The 21,653-nt window shown below is 45.0% G+C and overlaps 1 protein-coding gene across 3 annotated transcripts in view; it reads left to right on the top strand.

The window, feature by feature from the left end:
• CPO (carboxypeptidase O) overlaps positions 1 to 21,653 on the top strand; it is a 275,623-nt gene that overhangs the window by 176,563 nt on the left and 77,407 nt on the right. For all 3 annotated transcript variants that reach the window (XM_040357316.1, XM_040357317.1, XM_040357315.1), the window contains one exon: positions 5,550 to 5,639. In XM_040357316.1, the coding sequence (XP_040213250.1) occupies positions 5,560 to 5,639 (80 nt within the window). In that variant the 5' untranslated portion in view covers positions 5,550 to 5,559. The remainder of the gene's footprint in view (positions 1 to 5,549; positions 5,640 to 21,653) is intronic.

The raw sequence follows: 21,653 nt of genomic DNA, 5'->3' as shown, positions 1-21,653 counted from the left end.
TTTTGCAAGAGGAGGTATATATGGGTTTATATGGGTTTATTGTATATGCGCATGTTATAATAGCATATGTATAAAAAAAAAAAAAAAAAAAAAAAAAAAATCATAACAAAAAGGAAATAAATAAATAAATAATATATTAATTAAAAAAAAAAAAAAAAAAAAAAAAAAAAAAAAAAAAAAAAAAAAAAAGAGAAACCCTTATAAAGAAAAGCGACACTAATGATGCAAAACCAAAATAGAGATGCAATGGGCTGGTACGTAGAACATGAGCATATATCCGCACTCTATGAGGTAGAGTCTGAAGTGAAAAAAAAAAAAAAAAAAAAAAAAAAAAAAAAAAAAAAAAAAAAAAGAATTGTTGCTGGCACTCTAACGCACGCGGTGATACCTCACATATGTGGTTTAAACAGCGTTTACATATGTCGGCGGGACTTGCGTGTGCGTTCGCTTCTGCGCGCCAGCTTCCCGGGGACAGGGGCGTTAAAAAAAAATGTATTTCTTTTTTTTTTTTTACATATTTATTTCTTTTTTTACACTTTTTTTTGTATCACTTTTATTCCTATTACAAGGAATGTAAACATCCCTTGTAATAGGAATGTGTGTGACAGGTCCTCTTTATGGAGAGATGCGGGGTCAATAAGACCACACATCTCTCCTCCAGGCTGGAAAGCATGAAATCGGTGAAAAAAATTCACCGATCTCATGCTTGCTGTTGCTTAGCAGCCGCAATTGCGGCTTTGTTTACTTACGGGGACCCGGGCGTGACGTCATCACATCGCGACCGGATCCTCTGACGGTCATAGAGATGACTGGTGACCATCTGGTCACCAGTCATCTCTATGCTTCCTGCCAGCGCCGGACGATTCGTTCTCCGGGCCCCCGATGGCACGGGAGAGCTCGGAGAAGCACCAGATGGCGGCAGGAGGGGGGGGATGTCCCCTCCCACCGCCTGTAAGAACGATCTAGCGGCGGAATCGCCGCTATGATCATTCTTTCGTTGTGCAGAATCGCCGGCAGAAGAGAAGGATATCTGAATGATGCCTCTAGCTGCAGGCATCATTCAGATATCCCCCCACAAAGCCCAGGACGTCACATGACGTCCACCCGGATCGAGGAGGGGTTCCTGCCGCCGTCATTTCACAATGACGCGGTAGGGAAGTGGTTAATAATGGCAAATAGGCTGTTCACTTTACAAGGTAATTTATTCTTAGCTTAGTGAAGCTTTTTTAAACTTTAGTCCACATGATTGGGAGTTATATTCAGGATTTTTTTTCCACATTCTTTATGTAGCACTGACCACGTAAGGCTTGCTGAATGTTGACTTCATTGGTCTCTCCCTGGTTACCTGTAGCTAGTTGCCAATGGTTTCCACTTAGTTGCTGAAGGCTCCCACTACATTGTTGAGGATCCTCACTTGGTTGCTGAGGATTTCCCACTAAGTTGCTAGGGGTTCCCGCTTGGTTGCTGAGAGCTCCTGCTTGTTTGCTAGGAGCTTCCATTTGTTCCACCCTTACTCCCGCTTGCTTGTTACTCAAAGACCTGCCCAGGGTATTTGGGTTTTTGCATTTTATTTGGAACTTAGATGGGAGAAGGGATGAGTGGGATACTCCAACTATTCACAACAGATGAGGACAACTCTCACTTGGCCTCACCGGATTATCTGTGATAGAAGACACACTGTTTGAACCATACAGCCACATTTATGGAAGTGTTAAGTCTTCTTGCTCTCATTAGCAGCAGACTTGATGTACTAAATTATCTTCAGGACGCTCGCTAGCATCCCCTTTAATGACACCCGTCCACTGACTCGTCTAGCTGAAGGGGTGGCCCTCACTCTACAGACCCCAAAGACACAGATCTGTTCTCACAGTAGGCAGAATCAGATCCTTCCTGGTTTGTCTCTTCCAGTCAGCTCTGCATGACCTCTGTATTCAGCATCTCTCTCTCTCTAGGCCCCTGGTTTGACCATCCAGGGTCGCACAACCATCTCCGCGGAGGAGAGAGCAGCTGTCCCTCCCCCTGTTGGGCTCTGTTCCCCTGCTCAACAACCCTGAGCATGTGTACTCTGGCTGTATATACAGTATCCCACAAAATAATGCATCACTTTCCCTCTGCCAATTGCTAGAGCTGTAACAAAGCCTTGCACCCACTTGCCATGTCCACTCCCAATGTCCAATATGCCTCCCTATTGGACCAGTGAGGGACAGTCAGGACAAGCTGAGCTGCACCTGAGTACAATGAGCAGACCTAACCAATAGATCCTGCTTCCTGGTAGGCAGAGAGCACACCAAGTTTTACCTTACCATCTTCTTGGTAAGCAGAAAGAAGAAAAACTATACTCTCTTCTAGCACCTATCTAGGAGGGTGCTACATTTAAACGAAGGGAAAATTGCCTTGCTAAGTGAACAGCCTTTTATTTCAGTTTTGGATAGAGGAGAGATGGATTAGACCCCCTGACAGTTTTTATCCCTGCCTGTGTCCCCATTGGGGAGATTCACCCTTTCTATTTGTCCTGTTTACCATTATCATTACCATTAAATTCACAGTTGTCCACAGAAAAGTAATAGAAGGGTAATCGTCTAATGGGGACACTAGTTCTGGTAATCCCCAATGGATTCCCAAAATTGGCAAGGATTTCCTCTCACTTCTTGTTTGGCTATGGGACAGAAAATGAAGGTAAATCTCCCCAATGGGACAAAGATGGCAAAAATAAACCTTACAGGTTGTTATAACCCTCCCTTACTCTATCCAAAAAAATAAAAGTTTCGCCTATAGTTCTCCTTTAACAAGCTCTTTGGATATGTCTGGATCTCAATTTGTTAAAACAAGCTAATGGCCACATCAGTAACCACGTGCTTCCTTCTCTTTGTACTGTTGGCTTATAGCTTTTATGTAAAAGTGATCAGGCAGCTATAAAGCCACCTAATCCCCTGTTTCTAACCTGCAACAAACATACAAATGGTCTTGGAGACAGGGACACCACCCTCCCCAAGAACCCAAGTCTGTCTGGGGAAGAGGGGGGGGGGAATTATTTTTCATTTCCTGTCCTTTAGCCAAAACAAGAAGTGAGAGGAAATCCCTTGCTGTCACCAGGGTCACCAGAACGAATGTCTCCATTAAAAAATGTCCCCTTTATTTCACTCTCAGTAATTGGAGCAAACAGAACACATTGAGAGGGTGAATCTCCCTAAAACGAAAACATCGTTTTCCATTAGGGCCCGGTCACACCAGTATAACTTGTCATGCAATTTGACAGGTCCAAATTGCATGACAAGTCGCACCCTATTGTTAGCAATGGAACTGTGGTGCAGCACTGTTTTCAGTGATTTCAGGTGCGACTTGCACGGACATCTGTACATGAAGTCACACAGATGCCAGCCAAGTCACACCTGAAGTCGCACTGACATGCGGCTTTAAAATTGAGGGTTTTTAAGTGAAGTCGCACAATTTCAAAGTCATATTCGATGTGAATGGGGGCTAAATGGACAGCTGTCACACAGTAAATCGCAGTGGTTTAATGTGGGGCAGCGGTCCATTCTGGCTGTAGTGGGCTGGAGGTAATTCAGTGCATCACACAGCTTACTTTTTTGTCTTTTTCTTCAATTGAACTTGATTCAAGTCGCATAATAGTGACACATCCTTCATGTCACTGTGCAGCAGTGTGGTACGCTGCCCTGCACTGCTGTATAGTGACATGTAATCCTGCCCAGTGTCCTATGCAGACACGCTAAAATTATTTTTCAGGTCACTGCAGCAGCTCAGCTGCGGTCTGTATATTGCAGTGTGAACGGGACACATAGAAAACATTTGTTTTCCATGTGTCATAGTGGTGACAGGAATTTTTCCAGTGCGTAAAAACTTTGGTCACTGCACTATATGTGACTAAAGGGCTGTTCACAGCCTCAAGATCTGGGGCATCACACATCGTTTTGGGGCATGTGTCCCAAGTGTCCTGTGTCAGCAACCACATCAACCAGAGTTGTTCCTCTAGTGCAGTGTTGTCTTTCTGAACTTACCTAATGGTTTTTTATTTGTTAAAGTAGAACTATAGGCAAAACTTTTTTTCAATTTTGGATAGAGCAAGCGATTATAACCCCTGTCAGTTTTTTTTTTGCCCACCTGTGTCCCATTATGGAGATTTCTCTTCACTTCCCGTCCCATAGCCAAAGAGGAATGAGAGGAAATCTCAGCAAATTAAGAGATATCCTTAGGGACTCCCAGGTCACCAGATCTAGTGTCCCCATTGGAAGATTTCCCCTCTATTACTTTTCTGGGGACAGCCCAAATTTGGGGATTTTCATTTAAGTTGGGTTTACACTATTGCGAATTGGATCCGCATCCAATTTGCATGTCAGGAGCCTGCGACTGCCTCTCAATAGAGCCCGTTCACCCATCTCCGGAGGAAATTGCACAGGAGTCGTCTGTTTACCTTTTTCAAGTCTAAATTCAGCCAATAAATCAGGCCGAAATCAGACCTGAAACGATAAACAGGGACGCACCGGACCCCTGCCGTGAGCCGCTCTGCGTGGCAGTGTGAACCCAGACTAATTTTTAATTTCAATAATATTGGTAAACAGGACAAAGAGGGTGAATCTCCTTAATGGGGGTACAGGCAGCACTAATCCCTCTCCACTCTACCCAAAAAAAATAAAAAATAAAAAAAAGGTTTGCCTTTAGTTATACTTTAAAAAAAAAAGAGCTTCAACAAGGTTCAACATGTCAGAAAAATATTTAATTTTATTTTTATTTTTTATGATCTTTGGGAAAGTTAGAAATTAGACCCTAACATGGAAAAGTTGAGATCTACTGAAGTGCTGGATATAAAACAGATTCTGGATAGACAGTTTTCCCCTGTGTTCAATGACTGTATGTGTAGAGTTGTTCCTCATATGTCCCGTTAATGACTGTTTTCATTTCATCAGTATCCAACATTGGGGTAAAGTTAGGACTAACATAAGCCAGTATCAAGATTTTTATAAACACGCTATAGCTGTTTCCTTTGTTTAGCTCTTTCTGGGACTCTTTTCTCTATAAACCAGTTGTCTCAAACTGGCGGCCCTACAGCTGTTGCGGAACTACAAGTCCCATCATGCCTCTGCCTGTGGGAGTAATGCTTGTAACTGTCACCCTTGCAATGCTTAACGGGACTTGTAGTTTCGCAACAGATGGAGGGCCGCCAGTTTGAAACCCCCTTCTATAAACAGTAGAAGAACAAGTGCATGCTGGAGCACAGAACTCATCTCCCATTACAGCAAATGATCATTCCTATAAGGAACTAGACAATGCTAGTTAAATTAAACAAGGACAATGACATACCCTACTGGGAGTGCCAGAATGTCTGGTGCCACTGCAGAGTGCGGATTAAACTGATTCGGCCCTTAACAAAGCTTTAGGGGAGAATCCCAAACATTTTCTCAGTCAGGCAGGTGTGGGTTAATATTTGAGTTGTAAATGACAGTCTTCTTCAATAATTACACAGAGCCAGCAATCACCAGCCAGCCAGCATCCAGCAGTTTTCAGTCTGTTTGCTAACTTATGTCTCCGTGCAGCTTCAAGAAGATGTATCTTCTGCTGTGGAACGTTGGTTTTCTGGGAATTCTGAGCCTGCAAGTGCTGGGCGAGAAGATAAACTATGATAGGTATGAATTTCATTCTTCTATTTTGATGACAGATGGACGCATTTATTGAGTTGTGCAATGAATATACACCATTAATTGTGTCTGGCTGCGATAGCTTGTTCTGTTAAATAACATCATAAACCAAATGTATTCATGTTATGTCTTTAAGTGTGTTTATACAATTTTGAAAATGCTTTTCTAAAGACAAAAGCAGAATGTACGCTTGCCTTAAATACATACAACCTGTCCCATAGATCTGTCACTACGCTGTTACTGCCTCGGTGTCCTTGGCAGTGTGTGACCTACAGAAATATCTTTTCCAGCTACTATTGTTGTGACTTGTGCATGAGACCTGTTGAAAAGCAAACTATATTTATCTAATTGAAATTAATTGCACTATATATGTCATACCGCTCTACCCAAACTGTATGGTAGTCCATTTATCTATATTCGTTTGGATTTACAGATTTTTTTTTTTTTTTACTTTTCCCTGGTATGTTATACTGTGTACATGTTTATATACTGTATATTTTACTTTCAATAACATTTTACATTCTAGAAAGTTTGTTTTAAACTTTGAAATCAGTGGCTCCATAATATTAGGCTATTGTGTGTATACAGTGGATATAAAGGGCCAGATTCTCCGGCGTAACGTATCTCGTTTACGTTACGCGGCCGCAGGTTTTACGGGCAAGTGCTTGATTCACAAAGCACTTGCCTGTAAAGTTGCGGCGGCGTAGCGTAAATTCTCCGGCGCAAGCCCGCCTAATTCAAATGATCCAGGTAGGGGGCATGGATCATTTAAATTAGGCGCGTTCCCGCGCCGTCCCTAAAATTTCCCGACGTGCATTGCGCTAAATTACGTCGCAATGACGTCATTGGTTTCGACGTTAACGTAAATGGCGTCCAGCGCCATTCACGGACGACTTACTCAAACTACGTACTTTTTTAAATTTCGACGCGGGAACGACGGCCACACTTAACATCGGTTGCCCCTCATATAGCAGGGGCAACTTTACGCGTCGCAAATGCTACGGAAACGTCGTAAATTCACTGCGTCGACCGCGCGTACGTTCGGGAATCTCGCGTAAATAGCTTATTTGCATAGACGACGGGGAAAACGACGTCGGCGACACCTAGCGGCGGGAAAAAAATTGCATCTAAGATCTGACAGAGTAAGAGCCTTACACCTGTCAGGTCTAATGGATATCTATGCGTAACTGATTCTAAGAATCAGTCGCATAGATACGCCGGGCCAGATTAGGACTTATGACTTATGACTTATGACGGCGCAAGCCTTTTAAGAATCTGGCCCAAAATGTCAGGTTTTTGTGATGTAAAAAAATGAGACAAAGATAAATAATTTCAGAATTTTTTCCATCTTTAATGTGACCTATAAACTGTACAACTCAGTTAAACAACAAATTGAAATCTTTTACAGTACTTGCCGCCAATATTGTACTTCCAGCACGATCCCCTCTGGAGATCGGCGATGCAGGCTGTGCTTCTCGCGCTCGCCACCCCCACAAGATGCCAATGTCTATTGGGGGAGGCGAGCGGGAGGAGCGACATAGCTCGGTGCTGGCTCCCACAACGGGGCTCGGCAGCGGCGATATTCGCCGCCGCCGAGCCCCATTTAGGGACAATATTGCGGTCACCAGATGTAGGTGGAGGGAAGTAAAACGAAAAAAATAAATCAAATAATATGGTTGCATAAGTGTGCGCACCCTCAACTAATACTTTATTGAAGGATTTTTTGGATATGAGTCTATCAAAATCATTTCAGAACTTTTTCAAACTTTAATGTGACCTATAAACTGTACAGCTCAATTAAAAAACAAACTGAGTAAAAATAAAAAAATAAAATAATGTGGTTGCATAAGTGTGCACACCCTTATAACAGCTGTAGCTGTGATCAGAATTAAGCAATCACATTCAAACTCATGTTAAATAGGAGTCAGTACACACCTACCATCATTTAACCACTTCCCGACCGCCGCATGTACATATACGTCGGCAGAATGGCACGTACAGGCACATGGGCGTACCTGTACGTCCCTGCCTAGACGTGGGTGGGGGGTCCGATCGGGACCCCCCCCGCGACTTGCGGCGGTCGGGTCCCCTCGGGGAGCGATCCGGGACGACGGCGCGGCTATTTGTTTATAGCCGCTCCGTCGCGATCGCTCCCCGGAGCTGAAGAACGGGGAGAGCCGTGTGTAAACACGGCTTCCCCGTGCTTCACTATGGCGCTGCATCGATCGAGTGATCCCTTATGTAGGGAGACTCGATCGATGACGTCATTCCTACAGCCACACCCCCCTACAGTTGTAAACACACACACAGTGTACACCAAATCCTACAGCGCCACCTGTGGTTAACTCCCAAACTGCAACTGTCATTTTCACAATAAAGAATGCAATTTAAATGCATTTTTTGCTGTGAAAATGACAAAAATCCCAAAAATGTGTCAAAATTGTCCGAAGTGTCCGCCATAATGTCGCAGTCACGAAAAAAATCGCTGATCGCCGCCATTAGTAGTAAAAAAAAAAAAATTTATAAAAATGCAATAAAACTATCCCCTATTTTGTAAACGCTATAAATTTTGCACAAACCAATCGATAAACGCCTATTGCGATTTTTTTTACCAAAAATAGGTAGAAGAATAAGTATCGCCCTAAACTGAGGAAAAAAAAAAATTTTATATATGTTTTTGGGGGATATTTATTATAGCAAAAAGTAAAAAATATTGCATTTTTTTCAAAATTATCGCTCTATTTTTGTTTATAGCGCAAAAAATAAAAACCGCCGAGGTGATCAAATACCACCAAAAGAAAGCTCTATTTGTGGGGAAAAAAGGACGCCAATTTTGTTTGGGAGCCACGTCGCACGACCGCGCAATTGTCTGTTAAAGCGACGCAGTCCCAAACTGTAAAAACACCTTGTGCCTGATTTACTATGCTATGTGCGCTGCGCTGGTTCATGCGTTAATTAGTACTCCGGGTGGAGGCTTAATTGGGCGCATGAACCAGCGTAGCAGCCGGCGCATTGAAACTAATATGTAAAGCCGCGCCGAACTCCCTATAGAAGTCTATGGGAGAAATCAAAAGTGTTCATTTTAAAGGCTAATCTGCAAGTTTTGTCCTAAAAAGTGTTTGGGGACCTCAGTCCTGCCCCAGGGAACATGTATCAATGCTTTTTTTATTTTTTAAAACGGCCGTTTTTTCGGGAGCAGTGAAATTAATAATTCTTAAAGTGAAACAATAAAAGTGAAATATTCCTTTACATTTCGTACCTAGGGGGGGTGTAATGTCAGCATGTGAAATAGCGCATTTTTCCCGCACTTAGAACTCCCCCTGCACAAAATGACATTCAGAAGGAAAAAAGTCATTTAAAAATTCACACGCGGCTATAATGAATTGTCGGCTCTGACAATTCTAAAGGGATTCATTCATAAAACAAACAAAAAAATGTGTAGGGGTTCCCCCAAATTAAATTACCAGGCCCTTCAGGTCTGGAATGGATATTAAGGGGAACCCCGCCGTAAAAACCAAAAAAAAAAAAGACGTGCGGTTCCCGGCAGATATACATTCCAGACCCTTCAGGTCTGGTGTGGATTTTAAGGGGAACTCCACCCCAAATTGAATAAAAAAAAATGGCGTGGAGTCCCCCTAAAAATCCACACCAGACCCTTATCCGAGCACGTTGACCTGGCCGGCCGCAGAAAAGAGGGGGGGACAGAGTGCGGCCCCCCCTCTCTCCTGAACCGCACCAGGCCACATGCCCTCAACATGGGGAGGATGTCCCCATGTTGATGGGGACAAGGGTCTCATCCCCACAACCCTTGCCCGGTGGTTGTGGGGGTATGCGGGCGGGAGGTTTATCAGAATCTGGAAGACCCCTTTAACAAAGGGGACCCCCAGATCCTGACCCCCCCCCTGTGTGAAATGGTAATGGGGTACATTGTACCTCTACCATTTCACCCCCAAAAAAATGTCAAAGTGTTAAAAATGACAGTAGCCGGTTTTTGACAAATCTTTTAATAAAATCTTCTTTTCTTCTTTCCTTCGGGTTTCTTCCGCTGCTTCTTTCTTCTCGTCCACATCTTGCCCGACGTGTTCTTCTATCTTCTCCGTCCGTCCTTCAGCCTTCTGGTCCCGCATCTTGCCCGTTGTCTTGTCCTGTCTTCTTCTCCGTCCGCCTCCTCGTCCGCATCTTGGGTCTTCTGCGGTGTTCTTCTCGTCCCCGGACCCAGCGTTTGAATTTGATTTGGCCGCCGTTTTCCCGCTCCTGGGACCCGCCCCCCTCTGACGCCACAAGTAAACTCCTTAGAAGGTCATGTGCGTCAGAGGGGGGGCGGGGTCGCAGAGCGTCACACAGCGGGGGAATTCAATTTCAATCGCGCCGCCCGGAGAAGAAGTTCCCGCCGTGTCACACTCATGTGACCCCGCCCCCCTCTGACGCCACAAGTAAACTCCTTAGAAGGTCATGTGCGTCAGAGGGGGGCGGGGTCGCAGAGCGTCACACAGCGGGGGAATTCAATTTCAATCGCGCCGCCCGGAGAAGAAGTTCCCGCCGTGTCACACTCATGTGACCCCGCCCCCCTCTGACGCACATGACCTTCTAAGGAGTTTACTTGTGGCGTCAGAGGGGGGCGGGTCCCAGGAGCGGGAAAACGGCGGCCAAATCAAATTCAAACGCTGGGTCCGGGGACGAGAAGAACACCGCAGAAGACCCAAGATGCGGACGAGGAGGCGGACGGAGAAGAAGACAGGACAAGACAACGGGCAAGATGCGGGACCAGAAGGCTGAAGGACGGACGGAGAAGATAGAAGAACACGTCGGGCAAGATGTGGACGAGAAGAAAGAAGCAGCGGAAGAAACCCGAAGGAAAGAAGAAAAGAAGATTTTATTAAAAGATTTGTCAAAAACCGGCTACTGTCATTTTTAACACTTTGACATTTTTTTTGGGGTGAAATGGTAGAGGTACAATGTACCCCATTACCATTTCACATAGGGGGGGGGCAGGATCTGGGGGTCCCCTTTGTTAAAGGGGTCTTCCAGATTCTGATAAGCCCCCCGCCCGCATACCCCCACAACCACCGGGCAAGGGTTGTGGGGATGAGACCCTTGTCCCCATCAACATGGGGACATCCTCCCCATGTTGAGGGCATGTGGCCTGGTGCGGTTCAGGAGAGGGGGGGGGGGCCGCACTCTGTCCCCCCCTCTTTTCTGCGGCCGGCCAGGTCAACGTGCTCGGATAAGGGTCTGGTGTGGATTTTTAGGGGGACTCCACGCCATTTTTTTTTCAATTTGGGGTGGAGTTCCCCTTAAAATCCACACCAGACCTGAAGGGTCTGGTATGGATATTTGGGGGGACCCCACGCCATTTTTTGGGTTTTTTTTTTACGGCGGGGTTCCCCTTAATATCCATTCCAGACCTGAAGGGCCTGGTAATTTAATTTGGAGGGACCCCCTTTTTTTTTTTTTTTTTTTAATGAGCAATGACTCTATTCTTTATAGCCATGAGTACTTTAACCACTTGCCCACCGGGTTAATTCTGGCACTTCTCTCCTTCATGTGAAAATCACAATTTTTTGGCTAGAAAATTAATCAGAACCCCCAAACATTATATATTTTTTTTTAGCAGACATCCTAGGGAATAAAATGGCAGTCATTGCAATACTTTTTGTCACACCGTATTTGCGCAGCGGTCTTACAAGCGCACTTTTTTTGGATAAAAATCACTTTTTTGAATTAAAAAATAAGACAACAATACATTTTGCCCAATTTTTTTATATATTGTGAAAGATAATGTTACGCCGAGTAAAATGATACCCAACATGTCACGCTTAAAAATTGCGCCCGCTCGTGGCATGGCATCAAACTTTTACCCTTTAAAAATCTCGATAGGCGACGTTTTTAAAAATTCTACAGGTTGCATTTTTTGAGTTGCAGAGTAGGTCTAGGGCTAGAATTATTGCTCTCACTCTAACGATCGCGGCGATACCTCACTTGTGTGGTTTGAATACCGTTTTCATATGCGGGCGCTACTCGCGTATGCGTTTGCTTCTGTGCGCGAGCTCGTCGGGACGGGGCGCTTTAAAAAAATTTTTTGGGGTTTTCTTATTTATTTTTATTTAGTTTTATAATGTTTTACACTGAAATAAAAAAATAAAAAAAAAATGATCAGTTTTCTTCCTATTACAAGGAATGTAAACATCCCTTGTAATAGGACTAGTGTGTGACAGGTCCTCTTTATGGAGAGAGGCGGGGTCAATAAGGCTGGAAAGCATGGTATTGAAAAAAAAAATAAAAGTTCTCATGCTTTCAGCTGCAATCATGTTCGTTCACCACAGTGGTGTAGTGTATAGCACTTTGACCTAGCAGCAAAAGAGTCGTTGGTTCGAATCCTGCCCGTGACAGCATCTGCATGGAGTTTGCATGCTCTCCCTGTGCCTGCGTGGGTTTCCTTCCACAATATAAAAACACGCTGTAAATCGGATCCGGTCTAAATAAGCCCTAATATGCAGTAGTATATTTAGGTTTGGTTCTGCCCTAGGCCTGACTACATATCTGCACCTCCTAATAGAAAAATGACCCACCCCTTCCTGTCAAGGTCACACCCTGTTTTTGTATAACCCCGCCCAGTAATTTTCAGGGGACCCACACACTAGTTCTGGGGGGGCACTGGATTCCCTTAACCACTTCCATACCAGGCACTTACGCACCTTCCCGCCAAGCCAATTTTCAACTTTCAACACTGTCGCACTTTGAATGGCAATTGCGCGGTCATACAACACTGTACCCAAACAAAATTGGCGTCCTTTTTTCCCCACAAATAGAGCTTTCTTTTGTTGTTATTTGATCACCTCTGCGTTTTTTTTTTTTGCGCAACAACTAAAAAAAGACTGCAAATTTTGAAACAAAAAAAAGTTTTTATTTTTTTAGGTTAATTTTTTTGTAAATAAGTTTTTCTCTTTCAATTACGGGCACTGATATGGCGGCACTGATGGGCACCGATGAGATGGCACTGATGGACATCGATGAGGTAGTACTGACGGCACAGATGAGGTGGCATTGATTGGCGGCGCTGCTATGCGGCACTGATGGGCACTCATAGGCGGCACTGATGGGCACTCATGGGCGGCACAGATGGGCGGCACTTATGGGTGGCACTGATGGATACTTATGGGTGGCACAGGTGGGCACTGATAGGTGGGCACTGTGCATGGATGGGCACTGTGGGGTGGCACTGATGGACACTGTGGGGTGGCACTGATTTTCCCAGTCAGTGCCCATTTGTGGGCACTGATTGGCATCTTTTTTCTTATTTTTTATTGCTTTTTGTTTTTTTGTTCTATATTTTTTTTGTTTTTGCACACCCTGGTGGTCCAGGGTGGGCATCCCTGGTGGTCCAGTGTGGTGATCCGAGGGGGGGCTGCGCTGATAAACAATCAGCGCGAACGCCCCCTGTCAGGAGAGCCGCCGATCGGCTCTCCTATACTCGCGTCTGTCAGACGCGAGTGAGGAAGAGCCATCGATGGCTCTTCCTGTTTACATCGTGATCAGCCGTGATTGGACACGGCTGATCACGTGGTAAAGAGTCTCCGTCTCCGTGAGAGACTCTTTACTGAGATCAGACTGACACCCCGCATCACCGATCGCCGCACTGCGTGCCCCCACAGGCGCGTGCGGCATGAAATCCTGCAGGACGTCCTGTCAGGATTGTGTAACCACTTCCCGGACGTAAATCGGCCATAGGCTGGGCGGGAAGTGGTTAATTTGCATAGTTTTTCTCTCACTTCCTGTTTGGCTATGGGGCAGGAAGTGAAGGCAAATCTCCCCAATTGGACACAGATAATACAAAATAAACTGACAGGGCCTATAACCCTCCCTCACTCTATCCAAAATTAAAGAAAATAAAACTTGTTGATTATAGTTCTTGTCAGGGGCGGACTGACCATTGAGTCACTCGGGCACTGCCCAAGGGCCCCATGCCACTAGGGGGCCCCATCCGGGTTGCCAGGCTCAGTAAAACCAGGGACAGTATGTAAAAATCTGTGTTTTTTTTAGATCTGTCCCTGATATGTCCGAAAATGACATGCTTTTAATGTGAATATCCCAAGATTTTAGCTGCCCGCCTCTGCACTACCTCCTGGCGTGGTGGTCATCTGTAAGCCAGAGGGGCCCCATAATCTTCTATTGCCCAGGGGCCACATGAGTTGTCAGTCCGCCCCTGGTTCTAGTTTAAGCACAAATTTCATAGAGTTTTATTGAGAGCCCCAAAAAATATAACCATGCCAATAGGCCAGGATAGAGCGTTGCTAATATGTAGGAATGTGTGCGTTAGAGCACCCCACCCAATGTTAACTAAAAAATTATTAATTTGCAAATAAGTATTATCTGCTCATTTTTTGGGGATGTCTGCACCCCTGATAGTGACAACATTTGTGAGGTGTCTTCACCCTTTCTAATTCATTCACTTCCTGTCACATAGCCAAACAGGAAGTGAGGGTAAAACCTTACTAATATCTTTTCTTGGGGACACAGAGATCAAGCTAAATAGTTTCCCATTATGTAAATTGCACTCTAGCATTTTGCTGTGTACACCCCAAATTATTAGGGATCTTGGACTTTGGGGTCCATTGACTAAAGGCAAATCCACTTTGCACTACAAGTGCAAAGCAAGGAAGAAAGAAAACAAAACAACTTTGCTTCTACAGGATTGGATGTTAAAACCATCAGTGCTTCCTCTCTGATTTTCAGCAACTATGCTTGTACTGCAGAGTGGCTTTGCCTTTACTAAACCCCAAACTAAATAATCATTTGGGGCAGGGATCCTCAAACTACGGCCTTCCAGCTGTTTTAGAACTACACATCCCATGAGGCCTTGTAATGCACTGACATTCACAGACATGACTAGGCATGATGGGAATTGTAGTTCCTGAACAACTGGAGGGCCGTAGTTTGAAGACCCATGATTTGGGGTGTACACAGCAGTGCTGGAGTGCAATTTGCTTAATGGGGACACTAGTTAGATTGACCTGTGTCCCCAAGAAATGACACTGGTAGGGTTTTAACCTCACTTCCTGTTCAGCTGTGTGACAGGAAGTGAAGCCAATTTTAAGAAAAGGGACACAAAGCTCAACACAAAAATAAAAAAACACAAAGCAGGGGTTCTAACACTCACTTGGCTTCCCTCAAACACCCACAATTTGAATAGGATTGCCTTGCGCTAGATTTAAGCACAGTGCTGTAAATCAGCACGTCAAGCCTGTCCACCAATAGCAAACCCCCCCACAGGCCATGTTTGCAGGTTTTCCTTCATCTTGCACATGTGCTTTAAAATACAGTCTGGACAGCAATTCTTGATAAGAGAAATCCCCAAAACATGTCCTGTCGGGGGTACTTGAGGGCTGAGGACCACTGCAGAATAAATAAAATACTTACCAGTTTTTGTCTTTAAAGTCATGGAGAATAAACATGGCAAACATTTCATGATTACACACCAGGAAAGAAGCTTAGACAAAAATCACACATACTTTGTTAGGCCCAAACCTAGTTCAGCTGCAGCTGTCAACATATGTAGCATGAAAAAGTAACAAAAGACAAAAACTTAACAATTTTAAAGTAATTTTTATTGGTCAACAAAACAAGGAAAGCAAAAAAAGACAAACAAACAAAAATACATTTCAAAATTCTAAATAACCATAGCTTTACACATTTTTCATAAAATAAGGCCACATAGACAAATACATCAAAGTGAACATCATTTAAAAATAAACCAAAACCATTGGCAAAATAAAACAAAACCCATGCAACAAACCACATTTGTGTTTAGCAACAGCATTTCTGCCAGCCTGCCCCTTCTGAGGGCAGCTGAGGACTGATCGATCCAAGCTTTTTATAACAGTGCTAGTAATGAAGCAATTGAAATCACATGAACAAATTGCAGTCTCTAGTTTGGGTGAGCTTGTAATTGGGCACACCTGCAATTAATCCAAACCACGCTCTATGAGCATCCAATGAGTGTTTTTCACCTTTTAAAAAGAAAGGATATTTTTTTTCTAAGTGTTTGAGCATGCTCAGTTCATCACACATGTAGGAACCAAGCTGCAATGGAATGAGAGCTTTTTTTTTTTGGTTTCCCCTGATCTGATGCTTTCCAGCCTGAAGGGGAGGTGTTAAAGACAGAAGTAAACACGCACATTTAATAATCTATTTGTGTGAAAAAAAAGGTTGCCAATTTTGTTTGGGAGCCACGTCGCACGACTGCGCAATTGTCAGTTAAAGCGACGCCGTGCCGAATCACAAAAACTTGCCCGGTCATTGACCAGAAATATGGTCCGGGCTCAAGTGGTTAAAAATTAACAAAACACAAAAGTGAGCCCAATTTTTGGGGATAATGTGAAAGATGATGTTACACTGAGTAAATAGATACCTTACATGTCACGCTTTACTATTGGAAACACTCCTGCAATGGGGCCAAAATGAATTCCGTGAATATCCCCATAGGCAACCTTTTTCTTTTTTTTCCAGGTTACCAGTTTATAGTTACAAAGAAGGTCTAGTGGTAAAAGTATTGCTCTCGCTCTAACGCACGCGTCAATACCTCACATGTGTGGTTTGAACGATGTTTATATATGTGGGCGGGACTTGCGTAAGTCCCGCCCACATATGTAAAAATTAGTTTTACTTTTTGCTATAATAAATATCCCCAAAAATATATATTCAAAAAACTAAAAAACCCCTCAGTTTAGGCCGATACGTATTCTACATCTTTTTGGTTCCAAAAAATCGCAAATAGCGTTTAGTGTTTGGTTTTTGCAAAAGTTATAGCGTCTACAAATTTTTTTTTTTTGTTGTTTTAACTAGTTATTGGGGCGATCAGCGATTTTTATCGGTACTGCGACATTATGGCGGACACATCGAACACTTTTTTGGAACCATTGGCATTTTTCTAGCGATCAGTGCTGTAAAAAATGCATTGCTTACTCAAAAAATGCCACTGGCAGGGAAGGGGTTAACACTAGGTGCGAGGGAGGGGTTAAATATGTTCCCTGGGTGTGTTCTAACTGTAGGGGGGGGGGGACTGACATGTGTAAATGACAGATCGCTGTTCATGAAGGGGAACTCCAGACCCCCCCAAAAAAAAATAAGGTGGGTTCCCTCCAGGTGCATACCAGGCTCTTAGGCTTGGTCTGGAACATAAGGGGTTAAACCCGCGCAAAAAAAAATAGCGTGGGGGTCACCCCCAAGATCCAAACCAAGCACTTATCCCAGGCACGCAGTCTGGTCAGACAGGAATGGGGGTGGGGACGAGCGAGCGCCCCCCTCCCTCCTGAGACATACCAGACCACATGCCCTCAACATGGGGGAGTGTGTGCTGTGGGGGAGGGGGGCACTGCCCCCCCACCCCAAAGCACTCTTGCCCCCATGTCGATAGGGACAAGAGCCTCTTCCCGACAACCCTGGCCGTTGGTTGTCGGGGTATGCGGGCGGAGAGCTTATCAGAATCTGAGAGACCCCTTTAATAAAGGGGTCCCCAGATTCCGGCCCCCCACCCTATGTGAATGAGTATGGGGTACATCGTACCTCTACCCATTCACATGGGGGAAATGTAAAGTAAAAAAAACACCACACAGAATAAAATATTTTATTAATCTGCTCCGGAGCCCCCCCCTTTCTTCTTTAGCTCTCTTAGAAGGGGGGGTTTCTTCTCTCCCGATCTTCCGCCAGGACCCTGGGCTTCGGTGATTTCTGCCGGGGGAGGGCGCCATCCCTCGGTCCTCTCCGGAGCCTTCCGCCGGATGCCCCCACCCCATTTAAGCTCTTTTTCATTAGGGAGGGGCATCCGGACTTCGGGGTCTTCTGCCGGGGGATGGCGCCTATCCCCCGGTCTTTCCGGTGCCTTCCGCCAGGGTTCCGGTCTTCCTGGTCTTCTGCCGGGGGTGCGCCAACTCCCCGGTCTTTTCTCTTCTGTCTTCTCTGCTCCCTCTTCTGCCTGGCTCCCCCGCGGAGCCAGGGCTTTCTTCCATCTTCTTTCTTCTCTCTTCCTTCTTCTGCCTGTCTCCTCCGGGAGCCCAGGGCTTGTCTCCGCTGTCTTCTTCCTTCTCTTCCATTCGATGTTGACACGACGAGGTTCCGCGCTGACATGCCGTGTCAGCGGCGGGCATGGACTTATATAGGGTAATGCCACCATGTGACCTCAACCCATGTGACATCACATTCCCTGGGCATGATGGGAATGTGATGTCACATGGGTTGAGGTCACATGGTGGCATTGCCCTATATAAGTCCATGCCCACTGCTCAGACGGCATTCCAGCGCCGGACCTCGTCGTGTCAACATCCAATGGAAGAGAAGCAAGAAGACAGCGGAGACAAGCCCTGGGCTCCCGGAGGAGACAGGCAGAAGAAGGAAGAGAGAAGAAAGAAGACGGAAGAAAGCCCTGGCTCCGCGGGGGAGCCAGGCAGAAGAGGGAGCAGAGAAGACAGAAGAGAAAAGACCGGGGAGTTGGCGCACCCCCGGCAGAAGACCAGGAAGACCGGAACCCTGGCGGAAGGCACCGGAAAGACCGGGGGATAGGCGCCATCCCCCGGCAGAAGACCCCGAAGTCCGGATGCCCCTCCCTAATGAAAAAGAGCTTAAATGGGGTGGGGGCATCCGGCGGAAGGCTCCGGAGAGGACCAAGGGATGGCGCCCTCCCCCGGCAGAAATCACCGAAGCCCAGGGTCCCGGCGGAAGATCGGGAGAGAAGAAACCCCCCCTTGTAAGAGAGCTAAAGAAGAAAGGGGGGGCTCCGGAGCAGATCAATAAAATATTTTATTCTGTGTGGTGTTTTATTTTACTTTACATTTCCCCCATGTGAATGGGTAGAGGTACGATGTACCCCATACTCATTCACATAGGGTGGGGGGCCGGCATCTGGGGGCCCCCTTATTAAAGGGAGCTCGCAGATTCCGATTAGCCCCGCCCGCATACCCCGACAACCAATGGCAAGGGTTGTCGGGAAGAGGCTCTTGTCCCTATCGACATGGGGGCAAGAGTGTTGTGGGGTGGGGGGGCAGTGCCCCCCTCCCCCACAGCACACACTCCCCCATGTTGAGGGCATGCGGTCTGGTACGGCTCAGGAGGGGGGGGGCGCTCGCTCGTCCCCTCCCCCATTCCTGTCCGGGCCAGACTGCATGCTTGGGATGAGGGCTTGGTTTGGATCTGGGGGGGACCCCCGCGCCGATTTCAAGTTTGAAATTTGGCGCCGAGTTCCCCTTCAGGGCTGAAAACAGCTCGGAGATTCCCGTGCGTCGCGTCACACAGCGCAATCACGGGTACGCCGCTTGGTATTTACCAAGATTTTCACGGCGTACTGACAAGGCGCACGGGAATCCCTGACTTTTCTCTCTGCGCATGCCCAGTATGCAAATGAACCTCCCGAGGTTCAGGTGCACTGTGCAAGCGTACGGGGATCTGTTTTCAAAAAACACTTTCCCTTTCAATTCGGCCCGCCAAACACTTTAAAACACATGTCACTTCACTTCCCCTGCATCCCCCCACCTCCCCCCCTAATAAACTCCCGCCCAAACCCCCGCAATTTACAGTTTAATGTGCCGTGCGCCAGGTCTGTACTGGTGCACAATGCACCCTCTCCTGGGCGCACGGAGCACATTAGTAACTAGGGAAATACACTGCACTAGCAGCGTATTTCTTTAGTAAATGGCCAAACGGCTGCTACTCCTGCTTTTACTCCATGAGTCATGGAGTAAAGGCTTGGTAAATCAGGCCCCTTGGGTCTTTAGGCAGCAATATGGTCCGGGGCTTAAGTGGTTAAAGTGTCTCTGGTGAACCCCAAATAATGTTAAACTGTTCTAGTAGGTCTTTCCTGACATTTTCTTAGTCGCATCCTACAGCGAAAGCCATGGTCTGCAGAGACCTTTCCAAAGCATCAGAGGGATCTCATTGTTAAAATGTATCAGTAAGGAGAAGGGTAAAAAATAATTTTCAAGGCATTAGATGTACCATGAAACACAGTGAAGACAGCCATCATCAAGTGGAGAAAATATGGCACAACGGTGAAATTATCAAGAACTGGACATTCCTCCATAATTGATGAAAAGACGAGAAGAAAACTGGTCAGGGAGGCTGCCAGGAGGCCTGCAGCAACACTATAGGGGCTGCAGTAATTTCTGGCAAGTACTGGCTCTGTGGTACATGTGACAAGAATCTCATCTATTCTTCATATGTCTGGGCTATGGGGTAGAGTGGCAAGGAAAAAGCCTTTTCTTACGAAGAAAAACATCTAAACTCGAAAAATTATGCAAAAACACATCTGAAGTCTCCCAAAAGCATGTGGGAAAATATGTTATGGTCTGATGAAACGAAGGTTGAACTTTTTAGCCATAATTCCAAAAGATATGTTTGGTGCAAAAACAACACTGCACATCACCAAAAGGACACCATACCCACAGTGAAGCATGGTGGTGGCAGCATCATGCTTTGGGGCTGTTTTTCTTCAGCTGGAACAGGGGCCTTAGTCAAGGTAGAGGGAATTATGAACAGTTCCAAATACCAGTCAATATTGGCTTCTGATTTCCATAGCAAATTTGTGGGATGATTTGAAGAGGGCTGTGCACAGAAGATGCTCTCACAATCTGACAGATTTGGAGTGTTTTTGCAAAGAAGAGTGGCCAAATATTGCCAAGTCAAGATGTGCCATGCTTATAGACTCATTCCAAAAAAGACTGAGTGCTATAATAAAATCAAAAAGGTCCTTCAACAAAGTATTAGTTTAAGGGTGTGCACACTTATGCAACCATATTATTTTAGTTTTTTAGTTTTACTTCCCTCCACCTAAAAGATTTCAGTTTGTTGTTTAACTGAGTTGTACCGTTTATAGCAGTGGTCCCCAACCTTTTTGGCACCGGGGACCGGCTGCGTGGAAGAAAATTGTGCCAAGCACGATTTTTAGCGGGCAGTGGCTGGTGTTAGCGCATCAATCATCACGGCACCATGCTTAATATGGTGTCAGGGTGATTGAAGCACATTATTTCTATTATTACATTGTAGTAATAAGTGAAATAGTTCAACTCACCATAATGTAGAATCAGTGGGAGCCATGAGCGTGTCACTTGCCTGCTACCAGATGTGGATAGTAGACATGTGCACAGCAAAATTTTTCGTTTATTTCTGTTTCGTTTCTGTTCGTTTTTCGTGATTCGTAACGAGTCGTTATTTCGTAAGACGTTTTTTTCTGTTCGTTTATTTTTCGTTGAATCGAGATTAGTATTTTTGTTATATTTTGTATTCTGCCGCGTTCGTATTTTTAAAATGATTTTATTTGTTCCTTCGTTTTTACGTTGGTTTATATTTTCCATCATGCCGCGTTTGTATTTTCGTAAGAAATATATCTTCGTTGCTTTACGATCATTCTTATTTTCGTGTCTAATTTCCTTTGATTGTAAAAACGTACTTTTGTAGATTTTATTGCATTCGTAATTCTGTTAGAATACATTTTACGTGTATTCGACACACTACTCGTCGTAATTTTGTAATTCGTACTTTACTGTGATTGACTTGACTGTCTTAGTTAGCACACATACCCTGTCTAGAATGAAGTCTGACATAGAAGAAAACTAAAATATGTCAGATATTACAAATACAAATCTAGAAATTAGATGCACTGCAGTCTAACACAGAAAAAGACACAAGGAGCCAGGAGGTAATGAGAAAGAAGCTCATTGGGGGAAGGAACAAACCTCTTCAGAGGAAAGGGACAGCGCTCAGTGGCTATTGGTCAATGTCCAGAAATATTTCAGTACTAACGAAAGCTAATTTACATTATTTCGTATTTTCGTTGTTTTCATTTCCGTTTTCCGAAGATTCGTAATTTATTTTTCGTTAGTTTTGATTTTCGTTTGTTATTCTTTGTTCGGCATTTCGGTTGTTTTCTTTTCGGTCTTCGAATATTAGTAAGTTTGCATTTTCGTTCATTTTGTTTTTTGTAATTTTTTTTTTTTTGGGTTCGGTATTTTCGTTGTT

Source organism: Rana temporaria, chromosome 6 (genome assembly GCF_905171775.1).
Source record: "Rana temporaria chromosome 6, aRanTem1.1, whole genome shotgun sequence".
NCBI lineage: Eukaryota > Metazoa > Chordata > Amphibia > Anura > Ranidae > Rana > Rana temporaria.
Note: the sequence above shows the minus strand (reverse complement) of the source record. Positions and strands in the feature narration are given on the sequence as shown.